Source organism: Pipra filicauda, unplaced genomic scaffold (genome assembly GCF_003945595.2).
Source record: "Pipra filicauda isolate LSUMZ 115617 unplaced genomic scaffold, ASM394559v2 scaffold8_size5757611_pilon, whole genome shotgun sequence".
NCBI lineage: Eukaryota > Metazoa > Chordata > Aves > Passeriformes > Pipridae > Pipra > Pipra filicauda.
This window is the reverse complement of record NW_024105087.1, coordinates 5,424,268-5,446,652: the sequence shown is the minus strand read 5'-3', so window position 1 is coordinate 5,446,652 and position 22,385 is coordinate 5,424,268. Positions and strand designations below refer to the sequence as shown.

Here is a 22,385-nt window from a genome sequence, read left to right as displayed (position 1 = left end):
GATAGACTCAAGGTAATTGCAATGAAACAGCATGGTAAATACTAACCTAAAAAACCACAAATGAGTTTACAAAAACATGAGAAGATCTTCCTTGTGATATTTGTATTTTTCCTCTCTGACTGCCATGTCTTTGAGGAGAAGCAGTTCAGAACAGTGTTTGATTTCTAAGCATTCCACTATCATATGGGAGGTTAGCACCTGGTGAGGTTGCTCTCTCTGTATCTATCTGGTAGTTTTCTTACAGGCATCAATAAGATTTACATAACTTTAGGGATATTGCTTTAATAGAGCTTCTAGACATGCTAAGATGGAATATTTGTAATTTAGAGGGGAAAAAATGCAGTGCAGTGGTAAAGTGATATAAATCCAAGATCTTTGAATGTCAGATTTAGTAAAACCACACACACATAACCGTAACTCTACTGTAAATTAATTCAGAGTAAAACAGGCACTGGGCTAAAGAATGCAAATACACTGAGTTTTACTCGATACGTTCGGTCCTTACCTCAGCTGCCATTAACTTGTCTGAAATTGAGTTAAATCTGCAACCAAATTATTAATTAAACTGGTTATGCAGTAGTAATCAAACAATTTAAGTTTATCCATATCTGTAGCAAGGAAACAGCAAGGGGAAAATACATGAACTGCTTCTTTCAGCAAAGACAAACTGTAAAATACTTTGCATATGATTAACACTTGTTTTTCCCCATGTTTTTTGTGCAGCTGGCCGTAAACCCAAGACCCAACAGTCGGCTCTGGCTGATGGGTCTCCAGATCTGGGTATAAAGAAGAAACCTAGGGAAGGCAAAGGTATATTTTTTTCATTTATCGAGTCTTTAAAAATATGCAGTGCATGGTGTCTGTCACAGGAAATATACACAATCTTCAGAGGTTTGGTGGACGAGTTTGTACTGACTGCATTAGAGTTGGATTCAATGTCTTCAAATTTGTTTGTACAAGATCTGGCACAAGGATGTGTGCTTTGGAAGAGCCCTGTAGTACACTCCACAGTTAATAGGATTTCTCACATTTTATTTGCTTTGCTTTGTGTTTATTGACTTGTGACGTCTTTCGTGGTGTGTGTCAGCTTAGTGCTACACACATATTTTATTAAGCTACTGCTGAAAGACTTGTTCTCAAGTAGTGGCAGCACATGGGCATTTAGAATGGTGATGGCTGGAAATAATGTTTTCTTAGTTGATTCACGAACTCCAGTGGGAATATATTCCTTTGACTAATAGGTTCAGTTTGGTTTAAGGGGAAAACCAAATGATGATCTGTTTCTGTAGTGGTTGAGTGAGGCATTTCGTGCTTGAGAGTCCTACTTTCCTAATGTTTCTCCTTATAAACAGTGGTTCCTTTCTTGGACTCCAAGCCCCTGCTATTCACTCAGCAGGGAGACAGACTGGGACATTTGCTCACAGGTTACCTTTGAGGTGGCGTGTGGTGTATCAGCTCTTCCCCTGTTTGTAGGTGAAAAATCTGGATCTCTTCCCCACTTACTGCACTGAAGGTTGTTTGGAGATGTTGCTATGGCAGGGAGTAACCAAGTTTAGTGACTTGTAGTGGCAGCACCCTAGAAAGACTGTGTAGTGGTCAGCTCCACTACTATTTTGAGATTTGCTTGAAAGCAAGGTCTCTACTGTTTACATAATTCCTTATCTGGCTACAGCTCCTGAGTCTTGTCAGTAAGGCAAGGAAGAATGGGACTGATGTCCTGCAGATGTTGGCTCATGGAAAGCAGTGCAAACAGTCATTAAACTTCCCTGCAGTGCCCACTGTTGCTGTCTTTGGATTTGGTGTAGGAGTGGACTTCAGTGAAGATCACAGATTTTGTATCTGCTCTGTTTAAAAGTGCATCTTATTTAATTGTCTCTGTCCTTTTTTTCTTTTTTAGTATTCTTAAATCCTTCTTAGCTTGCTTTCTAATTCAGATTTTGCTATTACAGCTTTCCATTACCTGAATAGTACATGTAAATTGTCCCAGGTCCTGGTTTGCTGCACAAATAACTTTGAAAAAGGAGACCTGTATTTCTGTCTCTTCTAGTTTTTGTACTGGTGATTTAATTCTGTAGCTGTTTGTTTTACCGAGTGGGAGATGGTACTGCTTTGTGGTTTTGGGGGGAATTTTTTGCCTTTTCTTTTTTAATCATATTTCCATGGACCCTCATAATGATCTACTTATGTCTCTTGTTCTCATGAAGTATCTCATTCCATATTTTACACTACAACTGGAATAAAATATTTTTTTCTTAATATAGTCTAGCTAGATGTGCTGCAAAACATGTTGTTACTGGATTTAATTTTTGCTACTTACTTAAAAAAATTACTTGCAGATATAGGCTATTTAATATCCAGCATGTTTTTGGAAAAACAGAAATTATTTTAGAGCTCAGTACTGTCAGAGTGAAGTCTTGGAGGAAGAGAGCTGGTTGTGCACATTTGGAAAGGGTTGGCATATAGGTAGTCCTTCTTTTGTGCATTCCTGGTGCTTTCTGGTGCAAAGTGAAGCAGCTGTAAATCTGATTTACTTGTGCCCTACAGTTTATTACATGGGAGGAACTGGAGAGACATCACAGTATTTTTACTTTAAGTGAGACAGTGGCGTTTTTTTTTTTGTTCTCACATAGTGGATTGCCAGATTTTGGCATGGTTTCTCTTTCCATACTTTGTTTTTCATTTGCATAAATACTCTCTAAACTGTAGGCAGTTAGAGGGAGCAAAACTGTGTTTGAGCCTCTCCTCATAGATGCAGCAACTCATTGACACACACAGTACCTTGTATAATTCACATACTCCCTGGCCATTGGTCTCTCTATTTTGAAATGACAGTTAACATTCTTAAGCAGCTGGCAGCTGTAATAATCATCTAACCACAAAAGTTTCTTTAAAATTTAAAATACTCTGGACTGAAGTTAAGACAGGTAACAGTAATGTCTAGCTCAGTGGCTGCTTACTGGTTAACCTGAGACCTTTCTGATGGTGATGGGAGCTGTATGGTAGTAAATAAAGCTTCTCTCTTCCTAGCAAGGTGCAGGCAGCACATGTTCCTAAGTCCAGCCTGGTACACAGATGCTTAAAAGCAGCTTGAATTTAAACCTGTTCAGAAAATAGGTTTTACAGGGATGTCTCTCTCTTCCTCAGGAGTCTGTAAGCTTGGATTCATAGTATTAGGAGTGTCTGGTTCTGAGGAGAAAGGGTTTAAGAGTGGTTCAAAATTGTGTTAAACATTTGTAAAATGACCTTTCTGTGTTAAATGCATAGCAGCTTTAGCTGACACAGCAGCCCATCTGAAGTATCACTGGGTCTTGCTGGCAATAGTAGATGGCTTCAGAGTGGTATAGGTATTACACAGTCTTCCTGGGGAAAAAAAGCTTTTATTTAGGTCAATACAGAGCATGAGAGGAAAAGAGAAACCTGCTGAGTCAGCAGCACTGTTCCTGCAGAAAAAATTGGGCACACTCAGGAATGATTTCTCTTGAATTTCCTTTTTACTTCCTAATACTAAAGCCCATCTATGTTTTTGCAAAGAATCTGCTGCAGACCTGCAGCATCTGGCGGTGGACCCAGAAATTCTCTTTCTGAGGAGCTAAAGAATAAACCCCCAAGGGATTAATTCCCTAAAATGCAGGATGATTTAAACATTCCTGAGTTCTCTTCTTGACTCTTTCCTCAAATGGGTCCTGTTCAAATGTCTCTGAAATCTAGTGCAGGTAGGATTTTGGTAGATCTTGAGTAAGTACTTGCTCTCGTTTGGAGCATGTGGTAAAGTACTGTTTTTTCTATCTATGAGGTGGTCTTCCAGAAGATGGAAACTAGTTTTTTTTACCCTTTGGGGATTATATCTAAGTTCTCAAATTCTGCAGCAGTGGTCTTGAAGCTGCCTTAATGTCTTCAGCATGGCATAACAAGTTCTATGCTAGGCCACTAAATCTCAGGAATTAAAGACCTTTTCACACACACACACAGACACACACACACACAAATTGGTGTGTCACTCCCATGTCACTCCCTGGAAGTGAAGAATTGGGATTAATGTTCTGAGGTTATTATTCTTGTAGATCTGTCATAGTTCTCCCTTCTCAGAAATGTGAGGAGTTGTCTTCAGCTGTAGAAATTGTGGTGTGATCTGCTTTTTCCTTTGCTTCTCCTACCCTTTTCCTAGATGCACATGGTCTAGTCAGAGTGCAGACAATCCCCATGTTATGTTCTGTGCCATCCTGTCATAAACCCTCTTTTGGGGCTTCTCCAGTGGGAATGGTACAACCTCTTGAATACCTGAGAAGTGCATTAAATTCTTCTTTAGAGTGACTTCATTTTATATTCCCCTAATTATAGAAAGGTTCATGGGATTTCTGCCATGTGAGTACTTACTGTCAAGAAGTTGGACTGTCTTTGCACCTAGAAGGATGTTGGTCACTCTGCAGCATATATTTGGGAAGAGTCAGGACATGGGGCTGTCACCAGGCATTGCGGGAGCCCCAGATCCTGGACAAACTTCACTGCAGTTGAGATGTTTTGGTATTACAGGTTGTATGTCTTTTGTAAATTACTTATTTGTGTCCTCCTGTCCTTCAGTGTCATAAAATACACTGACATTTTCATACCCTGTTCAATCAAATATGAGAAGAAAATTCTGAGCTCTCGTCTTACTGAACAGATGTAGGTTGTAGTGACTTGGAACACCCTCCCACACTTCTTTTCAAGAACTCAGAATGAATGTTGGATTGAACAGGCTCCTGTGCTGTATAGCAGATCACTTGGTTTAGCACCTTTCAGAATGTAAATATTTATGGAAGCTTTACAAAACTTACCAAAATGAATGAATATGTACAGGTGACAGGACGTGCCATCCTCTGCATGACATTGCTTGTAATGCAGGTCACTCAGAGTTACCTAAACGTGGAGAACTTTCTGTTGTCTTTAAAAGTGGTTTTCTAATATTTAAATGATTTCTGATTATAGGAAATACAACGTACTTGTGGGAGTTCCTTCTGGACCTTCTCCAGGACAAAAACACTTGTCCTCGATACATTAAATGGACTCAGCGAGAGAAGGGAATCTTTAAACTTGTGGACTCAAAAGCTGTCTCCAAACTCTGGGGAAAACACAAAAACAAACCTGACATGAACTATGAGACTATGGGAAGAGCCCTGAGGTAAAAATTCTTACAGCCTTAAGTTACCTACCATAATTTTAAATCTGATTCTTAATTTTGCTTCCAGAAATAAAACAGTGCTGAAATCTAAAAGTTTTGCCCTCTTGCTGACTTAGCCTTCAGTCTTGCAGTCCCTATTGCTTTTTATGTTACCAGCAAATTTGCAATTTAATTCCTGAAGTATGTGTTTAAAAGGTCAGATTTTTTTTTCAGGTAAGTCCTTCAGATCCCTCGCCAGGGTGTTCTGCCACCTTCTTTCCACACCTCTTCACACTGTAGATATTAGTACTGTAGTTACTTCAGCTTTACTTGTTAGTACAGAATGAGGTTTTCTACTTGTTGCTTACTACTTGACTGTATTTCTCTTGCAGATACTACTATCAAAGAGGAATCCTGGCAAAGGTTGAGGGACAGAGGCTTGTGTATCAGTTTAAGGAGATGCCAAAAAACATAGTTGTCATAGATGATGACAAAAGCGAGTCCTGCAATGAAGATTTGTCGATGCCTACAGATGAGAAGTCATTGGAAAGAGTGTCTTTATCTGCAGAAAACCTTTTAAAAGCAGCAAGCTCTGCACGTGGAGGAAAGAATTCCTCTCAGTTAAGCTGTACCAGAGCAGAAAAAGGAGTCACCAGAGTCGTGAATATCGCCTCGCCAGCGCATGACACATCCTCATCTCGGCCCTCAACTACCACCACTACTGTCCCAGCAACAACAGCTCCCAGGTTTGTATTATTATGTGCCTTGGGTTTGTCTTCTCTTCATGACAAGCAGCTTTTTTGTTAGGAAGCTGTCTTTTAGGGTTTTTTGTCTATGTTTTAAATGTTGGAAATAGTTTCTGATTTGCAAGTAGCAGTGTCATTTAGAGTCACAGAATGGTTTGGCTTGGAAGGGACCTTAAAGATCATGTAGTATCTGTAATGGTGCCCTGTGTTTTGGCATAAACACACACATCTTTGTTTATTTTGTAGGACTGTTCGTGTGGCAATGCAAGTGCCTGTTGTCATGACCTCTCTGGGACAGAAAATCTCCACCGTGGCAGTGCAGTCGGTAAACGCGGGGTCACCGTTAATAACCAACACGAGCCCAACAACAGCGACAACCCCAAAGGTAGTAATCCAGACAATCCCTACTGTGATGCCAACCTCTGCTGAAAATGGAGACAAAATCACAATGCAGCCTGCCAAAATCATTACCATCCCTGCCACGCAACTCACGCAGTGTCAGTTACAAACAAAAACGGGCCTGTCCGGCTCAGGAAGTATTAACATTGTGGGAGCCCCGTTGGCTGTTAGAGCACTAACCCCAGTGTCTATAGCTCATGGGACACCAGTAATGAGACTATCGGTGCCTGCTCAGCAGGCCTCTGGCCAGACTCCTCCCAGGGTGATTAGTGCAGTTTTAAAAAGCCCCGAAGTTAAATCAGACACAGCGGCTTCAAAACAGGAGTGTGAAGTGAAAACACTGCAGCTGGTAAAAGAAGAGAAGCCGGCAGATGGAAGCAAGACTGTGACCCACGTAGTAGTAGTTAGCACGCCCTCAGCTATTGCCCTTCCTGTAACAATGAAAACAGAAGGAATCATAACGTGTGAAAAATGAAGAATAGGCTGCTTCCAGCATGGACCTTGCCTGTAACGGTTTTGAGTATACTGACATAATTGGGGGAGGGATGTGGATGCCACCACCAAGTCAAAAAGGAGAGTTTTGGAATGTTAATAAACATGAATCTGTTGAAGACTTACTGGAAAAAAACAAAATTATTTTCCCGTGTTTCAGTGGGAATTGAACCACATTTGATATGCTGACAAAAACTGCCTCTTCCAGTTGGGAAACAGCTGAACCTATGGAGAAGGAAAGATAGAGGGACTGAAAAGGGACCAAACTATTCACTACGCTACCGGTTACCAAGTTACACTAAGACCTGGAACACTAAAAGAGAGCTGTGTGAGAGGTTTGCCTTGGTTTTTAGTTTTCAGGGGGAGAGGAAAGTCTCATTGTTACACAAATGGCAAATTTGATGCAGTTTATGTGCATACCAGCGATTACTACTGTGCCCACAGTACTCAACTGGTGCTATGTGAAAAACTCTGCTATACTAGGCATTGTAGAAAGTGAAATAAAGGAGGTTTAAGAGCTTCTAAAAGAAGACAGAGACCTAGAGGGATTTTTGTATCATACAGCTTAAGCAGATTCAAAATGAAAGCCTTAGACTGATTTTCAGTTATCTTTCTTGAAATAAGCTAATGGCTTGTTTGTGTAAAGCTTTTTTATTAAAACAAATTTTTTAAAAACCTTGTACCTAGCACAGTATTGTTATAGAATGACATGTAACATATTTTGTATGGTAGTTTAAAGTCTGTCTAAATTTCTTAATCGTGGACAAAGTAGCAGCAGGCTTCCTGCCTTCTGCTGTAACATGCCTGTGTCTCTCACTTAGCCTTGGCATCTGTGCATACATTTCAGTTTCAGCTCTACTCTGTCACTTGAAAGGTCACGCCCAGCATGAGCTTTTGTCAGGTAGTTCTAAACCTGTAAATTTTTTTTTAGTTGAAGTTAAGAGGGAAGTACCAGTGTTCGGAACGAACTATAATAGTTTGTATATTCAACATTTGAAGTATATTCTATTTTGTTGTACTCTTGTTTCAAAGTGTATTCAAGTAGGTTTTACTGAAATACAGAAACAAAATTTAATGGTGTTTGGTCTGCTTTTTATTTTTTACTTTTTCCTTTCAACCTATTAACCACCTTTTCTGCTTATTTGAAATTTTCCAGGTGTTCAGCCTAAGATAGATGATATAGCATGACATTTTGGAACTGCTCACTACTCTGAATGGCTGACCAGCTCTTGCACACAGTACGCCCAGATATTTTTTGTTCAAGTATCTGTGAAGCTTGTGGTAGCTGGTGAGGTAACTTCTGACAGAGGTCTAGTTCTCTTACACTTTTTCAGGTTGTTCAGCACACCCATGAGCTCTGGGAGCTACCTAACTGCTCCTCCAGGTACACCTCAGTTTCCTAAGGCTGCACTGCAGAGGAAAGGTAGAAATGAGCAGTGTTCTAATCTCTGATGATCTCACAGAGGCAGACTGAAAGTACTGGGACACAGAAACAAGAAAGAGAAATACTGAGTTAACACTGCTGGTTCTTTTGATGTTGTCGCCATTGACATTTCCAACTTGGCTTCAGCGCAAATACAGGACTTTTTTTTTTTTTTCTGGATGGAGTAAGTATCTGAATAGGTTTTCCATTTGTAATTGCACTGAAATTAGAGGTATCATGATACAAGGCTACGGGGTAAAGCTCGTGTGAGAACACACAGTACACAGATATTTGCTCCATGTTTGCAGTCCATGCACATGACTTAAAATAGCTGCACAGGAGCTTCCCTTGTTTTCATGGGGACCCAGGTCCCCAGTGGACTCCCAGTTCCTAGTGAGATGCCCTGGAAAGTCTTCAGAGCGGGAACTCAAGTAATCTTGAGATTATCTAAGTCTAGATGACCATCTTAGTACTTCACGTCTGGAAGAGTAATTTCAACAGATACCTGGAACTGAGGTCTTGATAAAGGAAACCAGAATGAATACTTAGGTGTGAAAACCAAGCTACCTCTCAATTCCTAGCAGTAAGCCCTGTTCTTCCCTTTGACTGGTAAGAAGTGTGGGAATAGCTCCATACAGCCAAGCCAGCAGGTGGGGAGTTTTGAAAGTCTTTAGGAAAATGTATTCTTTTTCATAATTCTAAGTGAGGAAGTGGAGTTTAAGAACAAAGCAATGAAAAAGCTGAAGCAGGTAAAGCGTGGTGTAGATGGCAGCAATCCCTCCCACCAGCAGCAACCCAAAGAAGCAAAGGTTCTTATGCAGGAGCTGTGTTTCTGGCCTGGGGTAGGGGACAAAGACCCCTTCACAGGAGGAAATGTGGGAGAAAGAAGAGGAATTGTGTTGCTAAGAAAGGGGTAGGACAGAAAGGGGAAGGTGGGCAATGGCTCGATTAATTTGGTAGTCTGGGATGCACTGTTATGGGTAAAGAGAAATGGAGCACTGTGAAGAGAGGCAGGTAGAACAAACCCGCCTCAAAAGACAAGAGGAGAGAAAAGTAATAGGGTTTTTAAACCTACGTTTGTAAGTCCTGTCTGTAAGAAGTCTTTTTCTAAATGGTTGTCACTTGATCACACATGAAAGATGCTGCATCTCGGAGTGTGAAATGTCTGCCTCCAGTATTTGTAATTAAAACCTTTCTGACGCCTAATTTAGATACACTGGAAGTCAAATGGGGACAAGCTGTTTTCCTGGAAATAGATAAGGACTTGAGCTGATGACCTTCTCTTAAGTTAGAGCCAAGACTTCATTATGTCATGGCAAAAACGAACGGAATGGAGGTGCACATGTACTACTCGTGGGATAGTCAGCTCGGAGCCCGTGCTCTGAGGCACTGTTACTGCCAGTGCTGCGTCTTGCCACAGAACTGGTGATGGTCTTTTGGCTCTCTCCCCTGGCCACCCAGTGAGCAGCACACAATGCTGGCTGACAGAGGACATTTAACAGAGGCTCGAGAAGTGAGAACCTCAATCTGTATGAGGATGTGCCATAACTGAAATGGGAACTTAACCCCACTTGAAACAGTGAGGATTTTGTTAACCTTTCCATGTATGCCTTTGCCTCACTTTTTTAAATTTAGCTGCTACCTTAGAAGTACAACAGCCTTTTTGTCACAGTCAGGTAGTGATTTCAGTGTATCTGCTTAAGCACAGCTCTTCAGCATTGCTTTGTGTGCATGCGGTGCCTCTGAGTTCTTCTGAGATCCGGTTTCCTTCAGAGTTGGTGTGTAATCTCAGTAGCAAAGCCATGCCTTTTACAAGAGGCAGCCTCTCCTCAGGGATTTCTTCAGCCAAATGTCAGAGAGTTGAGTCCCATCTGTAACTGAAAGTCTCAGAGCATTCCCTAGTGTGGAAGTTTGCTCTTCAATGTGCTGCTTTCAATGAGATATGAGGAAGGAATTCTTCACTCCGGGGGTGGTGAGCCACTGGCGGTTGCTCAGATAAGTTGTGGATGGCCCCATTCCTGGAGTGTTCAAGGCCAGGTTGGATGGGGCTTTGAGCAAGGTTGGTGTAGCAGGGGAGTTGGAACTGCATCATCTTTAAGGTCCCTTCCAAACCAAACCATTCTATGATTCTATGAATTAATTAGTATGTTTTTACTGGTGGTGGTGGAGGATGTGATCTTAGGATGAAGGAGCTTTGGTCAGGTTTGTAACATCTACAATGAAGAGAAGAACACTAGAGTATTGGAAAAGTCAGTATCTAGCTGTACTCCCAGACTTTTTCAATCCCACTGAAAAACCTGTTATTTTCTACCTGTGTGAAAGCAGGACTCACTTTTACATCTGAAGCTGGTGGCTCATGTAGGAGAGTCCAGGCTTAACTCATCCTTGGCAAGTAGTAACTTTTCTAGATGTGGGAATGGAATGAAACTCATGTGAAGTGAGCACGCTTTATACAGAAGGCATTGAGACATATACAGTCAAGGTATCACTGATTTTACAGATACATTTTTACTTTTCCTGTAACTACTGTTGTAAGTTATAGGATGAAAAGGTTGATGCTGTGGGAAGAAAAAAGTCTTAACTGAGTTGCAACTCAGAAAAAAGATCTGAGTATCAAAATTTTGGGTAGTGACAAGAAAAGTTGAAAGGGAAATCCTATCCTGGAGCCTGCTGTTTTTGTTAACTCTCTCCTGGACATCTTACTTAGAGAAGGGTTCTGGGCCCTGACACAACTCAACTTGTCTCAATAAGGCGTGTTGAAAGAAAGGCTGAGCTCTTGGGATCCTCTGCTGCTTGATTTCATCAGTTTTAGGGCTTTGGAGAATTACATCTGAGGTGATGAAGGATGAGTGAGTCACTGGCAGTCAGGAGTTGATGAGGAAACAAAGAGGTGCCCGAAGCCCCAGTTCTCACTCGCCCTGACACGTGCAGCAGGGATCTCGGTTGCATGTGAAGATTGTCACTGCCAGAACAAGATAAGTGCAATTCTGCCTCATAGAGACAGTTCAAACAGCAGGTGTTAAGCTTATTAAGTGAAGAAGATCCAAGTGACACTATCTACTTGTGATCTAATTGTTCTCCGAGAGAGATAGTGTTTTAATAAGCTTGCAACAGCTTCTGCCTTTCATCAAATTAAACAACTGGGTCATTTCTTCCTTCATCTCACTTTGAGGGTGAGGGAAAAGTGTCACTGATAAAGCTAATGCAGCTTTTATTCAAGATCAGAGCAAGGGATCTGTTGAGACTTTTTTTAGCCCTGGTGTGCTTATAAGGCAGACAGCCACGAGAAGAGCTTTGAAGACATTTTTACTGTAAGAGTCATACTGCTACATAGGAAAAACAAATCAAAAACCTTTCTGCTTCTTCCTATGAAAAACATTCAGTATATTGATATTTAGAGCTGGCAAAAGCATTTCAGTGCTGCAGGCCTGCCTCTTGCTGCATAAAACAAAGCAAGAGCAGTATGTCATTTAAGTCTTTCAAAACAGACTGCTCTGCAAAATAAATTTCATGGCAAGTACTGGAATAAAAGGGTGAAGATGTCTGGGAAGTTACCAGTTAATTTCTGTGGCTTGTCTACCTTTTATTGAAATCCAGCAGAAAGGGTTCACTGTTGTGCTTGTAGTGGGGAGGTGTGATTTTCTGAGTATGACAATATTAAGAATTGCCTGGAGATGGGGAGAGTCCCCAGCCTTTTCAATTATTCCACCCTCCCCTCGCCTTCAAAATTACCCTTTAAGGAGATGAAGCAGTGAACATCTACTGTCACGTGGCCAGGGTGGAAGAAGAATCCCAGCCCTTTCCACTTCAGGAGAGGTCTGCAGTGATGGCAGCATCATATAAATCAGACTGTTCCTCCACAGTTTGGTTTCTTTTGTGGGAGAGGTAGCATTGCAAGCCAGGGTCTGAGTTAAAATGCCGTAAGAATCATCCAGATACCAAATACCACACTGTGAGAGGGACAGTGGGAATTTTGCAGCTCTGACAGTTCAGCTGTGGTAAACAAGGCCTTCCATAATCGGTGCTGTGGCTCTGTGCCCTGGCAGTGGTGGAGCCGCCACACTGATTGACACCTCGACTGGCCTTAGGAAAATGGAGCTGCTTAGACAGGAGTGAAATGAAATTAAGGGCTTTCTGGTGTTTGGTGTGTTTTTGTTTGGGTTTTTTTTGTTTTGTTTTTTTTTTTTATGGTTTAGTTTGTTTTTAAATACAGATCTGAGTACAAGTATTACCCTTGTTCTCAAGTCGGGGCTTTCTACCACAAGTGCAGTTTCTTCTAGAAACTGCCAAAAGAGTCTGGATGGAAACTCCAGCTTTCTGGTGTGACTTTTTGTGGTAGATGAGCAGGGATTTGACTTATTAAAGGTATCATCTTGTATGTCTGCATTGTGGTGTTGCTTTCAGAAGTGCTTAGCTACAGATGACTACATACCTGCATTAACGGGCACTTGTATTCTTTCTCCTCCTTGCAAGACCATTTGAGGGAAGGTCCTAAGAGAAGATAATCCTAAAGGAGAAGGATTGCATCTCATCCCCTCAGAGAGCAATTGAGGGCAGCCAGCACCAGGAAAAGGAAGCTGTCACAGTCTAATTGGTGTGAAACGCTCACGGCAGGGATGCTCCAAGGTCTGCCTTCCTGTGGAGCATTAGGAGCATTGCATCTCTGGCCCAAAATCTCCCCCAGAAGAGCCACCCCTCGTGGCTTCCAGGGACACAATTTGCTCTTTCTGAAGTTCCAGCTGAGAGAGGTGGTGGCATGTCCCATCTGCCTGGTAAGAGTATTCACCAAGGACATTATCTCCTTGGTTGTAAAATCCTTTCATTCTGGGGAAATTCAAATCCACAGAAATCCCAGGCTGGTTAAAGGGGCCTCTGCGTGGAAGCAGATCATTGCCCTCATCCTTCAAGGGCCAGGAACACGTGCAGAGTGTGTTACAGCCCTGCAACAGCACTTCACTTGTTTGCCTGACAAGGGAGTGTGTTTGTGTAGGAATTTGGGACTTCCAGTTGCCGGACTCTGTACTTCACTTATCAGCAATGCAAGTACAGTAATTTATGGGCTGTGTAAAGCACATAGCTGTGGCACTTCTTGCTCTTCAAATTAGGTTTTAAAATAAGGTGACAAATTGAGCTGCCTGCTGTGGGGAGCCAGCCCTGCCAGGCATCTGAGCAGCTCTTGGGGAGGGATATTTGCCCTCTGCTTTGCAGGACTGGCCAGGTTTGTAGCTCCACACAACTGCTGGAAATGGTAATATTTACAGTAATACTGACTGTAAGCTTCATCTCTACCTAGGGGAGAGAGCAGCTTAACAGCGCAAGGTAACTCCCCTCCCTACAGATTTGCTGTGGAATTTGGGCATTTCAGTTTGGAGAAACAGCACATGCTGTGAAGGCAAAGCAGCTCTGCCACCCTGTGAGATCAGGACTGCGGGGTGGGGGAAGAGGTCTGGAATGAGAAGCATCACCACTAACTTGAAGCTCCAACTAGTTGAGACCGGTCACTTACTTGGGAACAGGAACCTTGGACAGGGGCATGAGAAAGATAGCAGCAAGACATTACTTTTTTTCCAAAGACTTTTATTAATAAACACATGGAACATTTAAGAGTTACTATGTACCCTACTTTACATGGAAGTACTGCTTTATTTGCCCTGACTCATCTTTCTCAACTATCTAAATGTCAGCCCAACCCCAACCGCTGTCTCTGTTCCCTTCTCTCTCCCTATGGCATTTTCTGGCATAGTGGCATATTTACAATCCATATATGCAATTCCTATGTCATACCAATGAGCATCACATGAGTTACTATACTAACACAGCTCTGTTGTAGCCCAGGTGCTTGGCCAGAGTTCCCCTGGGCCACTGCATGATTTCAAACCAACTTTTGTCAATAAATAAATTTTATCTTGTACCAGGTTCCAGTGTAGCTTTAGATTTCGGAAGATAAATAAAATCTTTCAACATTAAGATTGGCCCTTTACTGAAACAAGATTGACAAGACTACAGATTTAGACCATTTAGAAAAGTAATACTTGAAGCAGAGGAAGAAATACTCCCTGGTTAGCTGTGCCCTCCAGAGGGAAGCACAGAAGAGACAAAGGTACCAGTGCACAAACCTACAGGCTGTATGTGTGTAACAGACACATGCACATTGTTCTGGAAAAGTGAGGGTATTACTCCAGGTTATAGTTAGCCTCTATTTCCTCACCTGCTCTTACTGGAGGGGCCCTTCCTCACACTGCACCACTACCCATTCACTTCCAATGAATTCATCACTTCAGGTCACGTGAAAATGAGAAGAACACACCAGTATGAGCTTAGATTTGTTCATGTCTAATCTGCATTAAACTTCCTTCGTATTGCAACAGAAAAAGATTTAAGAGAATCTCACTGGGCAGTTGAACCTCATTCCCTTTGGTACTTGCAAAAGCTTAACACGAAATAAATAAAATTAGCATGCTGTCAGGGCAAGTTGTTTTACAAACACAAGTGGTTTAAGTACTAAGGCCTCCACATTCATTAGAGGATTAAATCCTTAAACAGGGGGCTTAGTGAAAGGATAAAGCTCATTTGCCTTCTGGTTTTCAAACCCTGACATGGCAAGAAGACCAAGATGAGAACACTGGCTTCTTTCTTCCTCCCTCAAAGGCTCCCCATTAATGAGGGCTGAAGGACATGCGGAACGCCAAACAAGTGCCCAAAATAATGTTTAGTCAACAACAGTGTTTCCTCATCTTCCAACTGCTTCCAGCTTCAAAAGTCTTCTCTAAAATAAAATAGTGGTGAGTTCAGTCACTGCAATACCTAGTGGCATTCCAACACATTACAGCAGCCTGTCAGGGTCTTGATTAAAACTAAAGTCACACACCAGGGACAGGTGATCTGAGGGGTAATTGAACGATGGCAGCCTGTTGGGCCCAATTTGCTCTTCAGTCAGCAAGCCCAGGGCTGAGTTCACATTCAAGGCGTGCTGGGAATACCAGATATAATCCAGCGTGTGCCGGCACTCTCCCGAGGGCCGGATCTTCCAGGTGGTGTACGGGGGCTCCGACTGCCCGTCGGGGCTCAGCAGCTTGTACGCGCTGTTCAGATTGAGGCTGGAGTTGGAGAATTCCCTGTAGACCTCCTCGGTCGGCTCCGCGTTGAAGTCCCCGCAGACGATCAGGGGGATCTTTGCCCCTTGGGTGATGTTCTTCAGGTTCTGGAGGAGGTCGCAGCCCTGCGCGGACCGAAACCTCTCCCAGCCGGTGCGGGCCTTGAGGTGGGTGACGGCGATGCAGAAGAGCCGCCCCGTCTCGTGGCACTTCAGCGTCTGCGCTATGGCCACCTGGTTGGTCTTCAGCTTCATGGCCGTCAGGCGGATGTTGGCGCTGTTGATGAGCTCGAAGCGGTCCTTGAGGAAGAACAGGGCGCAGCCATCCGGCCCGTTGTTGCGCTCCACATCCAGGCACGGGGACCACGGCTTCGGGAAGAAGGTGCACTGGTAGCCCAGTCGGCTGAGGAGCGGCTCAAACGTGTCAAAGTAGTGGTCGACTTCCTGCAGGCACAAGATGTCGGGCTTATACGCCAGGATTTCTTCCAGGATGAGGCACTTCCTCTCCTCCCATTTCAGAGCTTCCATGGGGCACTGAACGAAGTTGTCTTTGCCTTCCCCGAGAGCTGAAATTAGCAGGGATGGGGAGAGAAAAAAGGAAGTTACTGATGGCTCCAGCAGGCTGGCCTCCAGGTTTGGCAGAGGCCAGAGGTGCATCAGTTTACAATGCAGGTCATGGGATTTTTAGCAGTAGCTGGTGACTTTAGGAGTGCCAGGTTTGCCAATGGGTGTGAGAACCCCTTCTCAAACCACCGGAGTCACTCCAAAAAAATTAAGTTCCCTTTACAGATACAAGACTTCCTCTCCCTTTTCCCCCTATGCTGTGGCAAGTACTTTCACATGTGGCTGCTGCAGCTTAAGCCTAAAAATAAAATGCAATGGGATAGGAGTGACTTAACTGCAGATTGTTAAAGCAATCCCTATGGGGGGACTTCCCACCCCAAAAGATTTTAAGATGAGACTGTTGCATAAGTCAATTTACAGCCTTGATTTGAAAATACCAAAAATTATTATAACCGAAAGGTAAAATTATTTTGAAGCATTAAGAATTCCCATAGCAGATCTAAATTCCTGGATAATTCACCACTAAACTAATAAGAAAGCTTTAGACAAGGTTTACAAAGAATAAAATTTAGGGAAGGATGAGTCTTTTCTGGGGGTTAACAACTACCTAAAAACTGATGGGTCTTTTTGAATACACTGTGTTCAGCTAGGACAGGAATCCAGGACTACCTTTGGCATCACAGTTGTAAGGAAAGACCCTTTTTCCTTTCCTACAGGACAGAAGGAAAGCCCCTATTTTAAGTGCTCGAAATACTCCCCCTGGCCCTCAGCCAGTTGTACCTCATGTAGTTCACCTCTCCCTTTGCTCTGCCAGGGAGCTGCACTCGGTCTCAAGGTCATACCTTGGGCAAGGATGTTCCACTGCATGACCCGGATGGGGCGGTGGTTGCTGGCAGCGTTTTTCTTCAGGTTCACAAAGTTCCTCTGGAACCGGGGCGGCCGTTTCTGTAGGACAATCTGACATTCCTCCAGCAGATCCTTGGGGTCTATAGGATCCAGCCGTGCTGGGTCTAGCTGCTCCAGGCAGTCCTGGTGCTGGGACACGGCACCGCTGCTCAGCGTCTTGGCAAGCACGCTGTAGAGCCGGCTGGTGCTGTTTCCCATGGAACACACTGGAAAGGAAAAACTGCTGTTAAGAGATGTCCACCCTGACTCTTTTCATCACTTGGGTGCCTTGTTGCAGTGCCAGCAACCTGTGGTTTGTGCAGGAGCCCGTTCCTGAAGCTGAGACAAAATACGAAGGATGCAGAGGCAGGGTTAGTCCTGTCCAGTCTCATCATGTTCTGCCTGCCCTCCGGGGCTGCTCACCTCTGCAGCGTGCAAACAGCCTGGCTTAGAACATCAGGCTGGTCTTTTTAGGGAAGAAAGGAGTCTTTCGTCCATAATAGTAGGGCTAAGATTAACTCTGCATGCATTGTAGGAAACAGAATAGAGCATACTTTTCCCTTGCTCAGAGAGGAGAGAGCCCAGCAGGTAGACAAATGCTGCCTGTTCCTCATTTTGTGTGCAGCATTTGCCTGTGATGGAGATGACAGACACACTGTTTGGCCTGGTACCTTGTCCTGATTTGGGATGCCTCCAGGCTGCGGGTTCCTACCTGCAGAGCAGCAAGCAGGGTGACTCATTCCCTTGGGTTAATATTTAATAGGGATCTCTGATCACAGCTTTATCTGCTTTTGCAGCAATGTTTTCATGAGCGTGAAGCAGCCAGATGCTTCCGTTGGCTTAGGCCTTAGGATGTGCAATGGAGAGGGCAGTCTCTCCAGCTCCTGCACACAAGCAGCTGTCCCCAGCTCTCCCTCTAAGGCAGTCAGCCCTCACCCAGCCCCGTGTCTCCTGCAGGGAGGTCCCCCCATCCCAGGTGAGGTCACGGCTGCCATGGGGAGGGTGCATGTGCGTCCCCACCCTGTTCTGCCCTTTGGCTTACACGCAGGAGGTGACTGCAGCCCTCTTCCCTTAGGAGGGTCAAGGAGCAGAGCCACCCATTCCTTTCAGCCAGCAGCCCTCATGCCTGTTGTGCTGTGAAATACCTCCTTCTCCCACTTCCCAAGAGCACAAGCAGTACCACTGCACAGCCACAAACCCTTCAAGGCTTTGCTTAGTGCACACACATGGGACAGCATCAAGGGCTGGCCTTCGGGGGAGCTGTGGGGGAGTTTGGACAGTTTGTGATGTTCCTACACAGTGCATGGCCTAAGAGCTCTCCAACCCTTTCTCAGAAAATGCCAAAACACGTAGGGAGCTCTTGGAAAGAGGCTGTGTTTGCACTTTTCCATGCTCAGCACTCTGCCCAAGTGTGCCAGGACACTTTGCTTCCCTTCAAACACGGGCAGGAAGGGCAGTGCTTGCGTCACAGCAACTTGCACAAGAGGCAGCGCTGACCGAGTTTTGTTGTTTTCTCACTTATTTACTCTGGATGCATTTTGCAATGGGAATCTTGGGCAAAAGAACTTCAGTGTTGCACTGCTGTTGGCCCACAGTGGTTTTTAAGCAAATTTAGTTGTATGGCTGAGTTACTTAAAAAAGGAAGAGGAAGAGAATTGTCGTCTCGTGCTCACATCTTGCAGCAGATTTGGGGGGCTACTCCACACACATGTTCAGACTGAACTACAGCACTACAGCTGGTGACAGATATACAGTAATGACAGGTTAGAGCGGCGGGCAGGAGGATGGAATCCCTAACAGTTCAACAAACATACTCAGAAGGAGTAAAAGCAACACTCTGCAGAAGCCTGCTGTCCTTGTATTTAGCAAAATGAATACTTTTGAAGACACCAAAAACCACTTCACATGTGTTTTGTAAGCCCATGGAACACTGCTTCTAACACTTCTAAGGAAGTTGTAAATTGGGACCTTAGACTGGATGGAGGACATTTCTCCCCATCTCCATCCTTTTAGTTAAAGTTTAAAGTACCAGGAGTTCCTCAACTGAGATGTGAGCTTGAATTCATTCATAAGCATGAATGTCTTTCTAGGGAAACTGTGTGTAAAGTGTTGCAGTTTCTGCAGTCTTTCTCAGCTTAGAATTCTTATCAGAAAGGAAAGTACTGCTGAAAGTAGAAGAAATGCCATTTAATACTGAGGGAAACATGAAATCCCTAAGCACAGGACCCTGACATGGCTGTGAGGAGATGCGGATCAGGAACCAAAGCATGCTCTGTGCTTACAGAAGGGTCCAGCTTACACACTACCAGGGCTGCCAGGCAGCCACGCAGAAAAACAAGGAAATCAACAGAGCTTTTAATAGAAGCTGCACAGGGAGCCACTCACCTATTTTTAGGGTAGGTACAAGCCATAGCTAAGTGCTGCAACTGGAGAAAAGCGCACGGTGTTTTCTGCTACCTCAGGGATGCCGTCAGCAGCAGGGTGCAGCCACGAGCCCTACACCCCAAACATCCTTCTGTACAGCCCCTGCCACGCCAGGGATGAACATGACCAACACAGGGCTTTTCCAAAGGAATAAGCAGGAGCTTAGGCTGCTTGTGGCTTGACCTGAATCAGAGGGATGATGTTGAAAGAGACAAGGTAGGTGTGATGCAGCTGGAGCCAAAGGTCTACAGGCAAAGCCCTGAACAGCTTACATCTGTTACAGCAGGACGCAGGCCAAGTTCAGCCACCCACCTGCCAAGCTGCAAACAAAGCCAGAGTACTGTCTAAATCTCATCAGCCCTGGGATCGTGGGGTATCCAGCTCTTTACTGGGGCATAAGGCACAGCCTAACCTGCACAGGATGTGCTATGGCCCAGCTGCACAGATCTGACAGTTTTTGAAGTCAGTCATGTCAGGCAGGAAAAAAGAGCTTTGGTCTTTTTCTGAGGGCCCAGGAAAGACTGGGTGAAAGAAGGTCTGGACTGTAAATCAAACACTTTCAGTCCTAGTATAGGTGGACTGAGAGTTCTTGGCTGAAAGGGGGCTCCTGGGGGAAGACTTCAGCTTAAGATGACTGCTGATCTGCACAGGTTCTTTGTCCCCAGCGTGCTGAAATCATCACAGCACAGTTTGAGCTGTTCTGCAGAACAGGGGCCAGAGTAGCAACCTGAACATGGAAACTCCAAACACAAAAATCCATTCTGTTATTTCTGCAACACTGAACGTGTCCACAGCAGCCAGGCAAGTACAAGGTCACCATTTGAAAACCTTACAGTCCAAGCTAAGTGACTTGTAACTTGCTGGGATAATGTGTGCTGGACATTGTGGTGCTGGTGTGTGCAGAGGAACAAGCAGACTCCTGAGCTCGAACTACAGCAGTGGGAAGTGAACATGGAAGTGATTCTCTTGGTGTGATGTAATAGGTAACACTAGCTCAGCAACCACTCTTAAAGGTGCTTAAAATCAAAAAGCACCTTCCTCTCAGCAAAGGTGGTACGTCAGCACAGTAAGGGCAAAGGAAGAATTCAAACTGCTCATTAAACCTAAGAACAGAGTGTAAGCATCATCCAGCACAGAAGAGAAGAACTTCAGGCAATGAGACACCAGAGACTTTTATTTTAACACCTTTGCTTCAAAGATGAGGGCTGCAGAGGGGTATTGAAGCCAGAGCCCTGACCTTCTGCGTAAGGTGAACAGCATTCTCACTTCCCTTCATGTCCTACCTCCCAGCACTGCTTTTGGCCAAAAGCCCCAACCCATTTACCACCTAGATTTCACTGCCAGGTGAACGGTTCCACCATACCTGCAGCCTGGCCTGTAGCTGAATCAGTCTCCACAGCCAGGGAGGCCAGCAGCAGCCAGAGGTGCCCTCCCTGCAACACCAATTCTAGGAAAAACTTGACAGGTGCCATCCCCATGTGACAAATCCTATGCTACTGAGTATCATACTACACCTACAGCCTCGTTTGGGACGGCGATGAGAGCTCATCACAGCAAGGGAGGTGCTGCCTGTTTGTCAACAGGCAACACCAGAAAGAAGAGGGAACCTCAAATCCTGCTTCCAGTAATATACAGAATCAGTGCTTGGCACAAGCTCTGGAAACCTTTTTCCTCATGAGTGCTTTAATCATGAGCTCGATCCTGCCAGCTCTCAGGCACATATGCTCCTCTTCCCAGTAGTGCCATGAAGCTTCAATCCTGCCATATGGTATCCTGGCCTGGTTTCAACAGGAGGAATAGGAGCAACCTGCCCCACCCTGGTTTTTATACCTCCCCGTAACAGCAGGGAAGGAACACACTTCACCCCAACCCCAGCTGAGGACAGTAGGAAAAAGTGGATCTCCAGCACGCCAGGCATGTAACACAGCCTCAGATATTGCAAATATATTGGCCAGAAAAGCTGTAGCTGCCCCACTCCCTGGAAGCGTTCAAGAACAGGTTGGATGGGGCTTTAAGCAACCTGGTCTAGTGAGAGGTGTCCTTGCCCGCGGCAGCGGGGCTGGAACCAGATGATCTTTAAGGTCCCTCCCAACAGACACGCTCGTCCACACGCCTGGCTTAGGGCTGAATGCGAACCGCAGGGCTCCAGCGGGTGCGTCACCGCCCCGCTCCCAGTCTGGCCACGGGTCAGCGAGCAGAGGGGAGGGAGTGGGGTGCATGCCAAGGTGTTGTCCTCACGGGCACCCAAGGACGTGTGGGCACTTTCCAAGCCTCATTCGGGGAACGAGGAACAGGGTGCAATTATTTAACGGTGCGGGCAAGCAGGAACCTGATGGGCCGGCATCGCTGCTGCTGCTGCCTGCAGGAAAGTAACCCGGGCTCTTCCCACACACTGCCTCCAGTAAAAAAAATCACCACTGTGAGTCAAGCTCATTCTACACAGAGTGCAACGCTGGGAGAGAACACCTCAGCTACTCGAGAGCGGTGTAAGGACACTGCCGCCCTGGGTGACCGGGCAGGTTACTCCAGCGATACCCGGGTTTACTCCGAGGGTGCCCTGTCACCCAGCTGGGTGACACCGAGCCACAACCCCCTGCAGCACCGGCGCGATGCCTGGCACCGCCTGTCGCGACTCTGCGGGATGTCGCCCATTCACACCGAGCGAGCGAGCGCCACGGCCTTTGCCTTAGAGCCGTAGGGCCGGCCCAACCCCAGAGAGGCGGCTGACGAAGGCACCAGGGCCGGGGCTGCCGCGGGCAGGAGAGCCCAGGTGCCCTTGTCCCGGTAGTACGGTCCCGCGCGGTTCCCGCACCTCCCCGTCCGATACCCACCTGTGCGGGGCGGCGCCCCCGGGGCGGGCGGGCCGCCCGCTGTTGCCCGCGGGGCAGCGGGGCCGAGGGGCGGCGGCGGCGGGGCGCGGGGCCGCGGCGGCAGCGGCAGGCGGGAGGCCGAGGCGGCGGGGGCGCAGCAGAGGGCGGGCAGCGCCGAGCAGAGGCAGCGTGCGGGGCTCTGGAACATGCTCCTGGCGGGACGGGGCGCGACCGGCTGGGATCGGACGGGAGCGACGGAGCAGCAGCTCCCGCGCCCGCCCGGCACCCGCGCTTATAGAGGCGGCGGCGCGCGGCGCGGCCGGCACATCCGGCACATACCACCCGCGCCCGGCGGGGGGGTGGGGACACACAGCACAAACACGCACCACGGGCGCCACCGCCCGCACCGAGC

The 22,385-nt window shown here is 45.7% G+C and overlaps 2 protein-coding genes and 1 long non-coding RNA gene across 7 annotated transcripts in view; 2 read left to right on the top strand and 1 right to left on the bottom strand.

The window, feature by feature from the left end:
• ELF2 (E74 like ETS transcription factor 2) overlaps nucleotides 1–7,849 on the top strand; it is a 35,426-nt gene extending 27,577 nt beyond the window's left edge. For all 4 annotated transcript variants that reach the window (XM_027729687.2, XM_027729688.2, XM_039391011.1 and 1 more), the window contains 4 exons: nucleotides 724–810; nucleotides 4,966–5,158; nucleotides 5,530–5,883; nucleotides 6,130–7,849. In XM_027729687.2, coding sequence (XP_027585488.2) covers nucleotides 724–810; nucleotides 4,966–5,158; nucleotides 5,530–5,883; nucleotides 6,130–6,757 — 1,262 coding nt within the window. In that variant the 3' untranslated portion in view covers nucleotides 6,758–7,849. The remainder of the gene's footprint in view (nucleotides 1–723; nucleotides 811–4,965; nucleotides 5,159–5,529; nucleotides 5,884–6,129) is intronic.
• A 76-nt stretch (nucleotides 7,850–7,925) lies between these two features.
• Nucleotides 7,926–13,798, top strand: LOC120325255. 2 transcript variants are annotated; one of them, XR_005567164.1, is made up of 3 exons: nucleotides 7,926–8,381; nucleotides 12,671–12,969; nucleotides 13,491–13,798. It is a non-coding gene; the product is annotated as an uncharacterized LOC120325255 (long non-coding RNA). The 2 variants fall into 2 exon arrangements; XR_005567163.1 differs by having other exon boundaries at nucleotides 12,671–13,798.
• NOCT (nocturnin) lies at nucleotides 13,754–22,243 on the bottom strand. The gene is made up of 3 exons (XM_027729708.2): nucleotides 21,995–22,243; nucleotides 16,697–16,966; nucleotides 13,754–15,856 (listed from the first exon to the last, which is right to left on the bottom strand). Exons 1-3 carry the CDS (start codon nucleotides 22,179–22,181, stop codon nucleotides 15,021–15,023), a joined length of 1,293 nt encoding a protein of 430 aa, XP_027585509.1. The 5' UTR covers nucleotides 22,182–22,243; the 3' UTR covers nucleotides 13,754–15,020.
• Between the last annotated feature and the right edge of the window lie 142 nt (nucleotides 22,244–22,385).

Coding starts and splice junctions, on each gene's coding strand:
- NOCT (XM_027729708.2), bottom strand. CDS start 22,181: ATGTTCCAGAGCCCCGCACGCTGCCTCTGCTCGGCGCTGCCCGCCCTC. Junction 16,967..21,994: donor GGGGGCGCCGCCCCGCACAG/GTGGGTATCGGA, acceptor TTTCCTTTCCAG/TGTGTTCCATGGGAAACAGC. Junction 15,857..16,696: donor GTGGAACATCCTTGCCCAAG/GTATGACCTTGA, acceptor TGCTAATTTCAG/CTCTCGGGGAAGGCAAAGAC.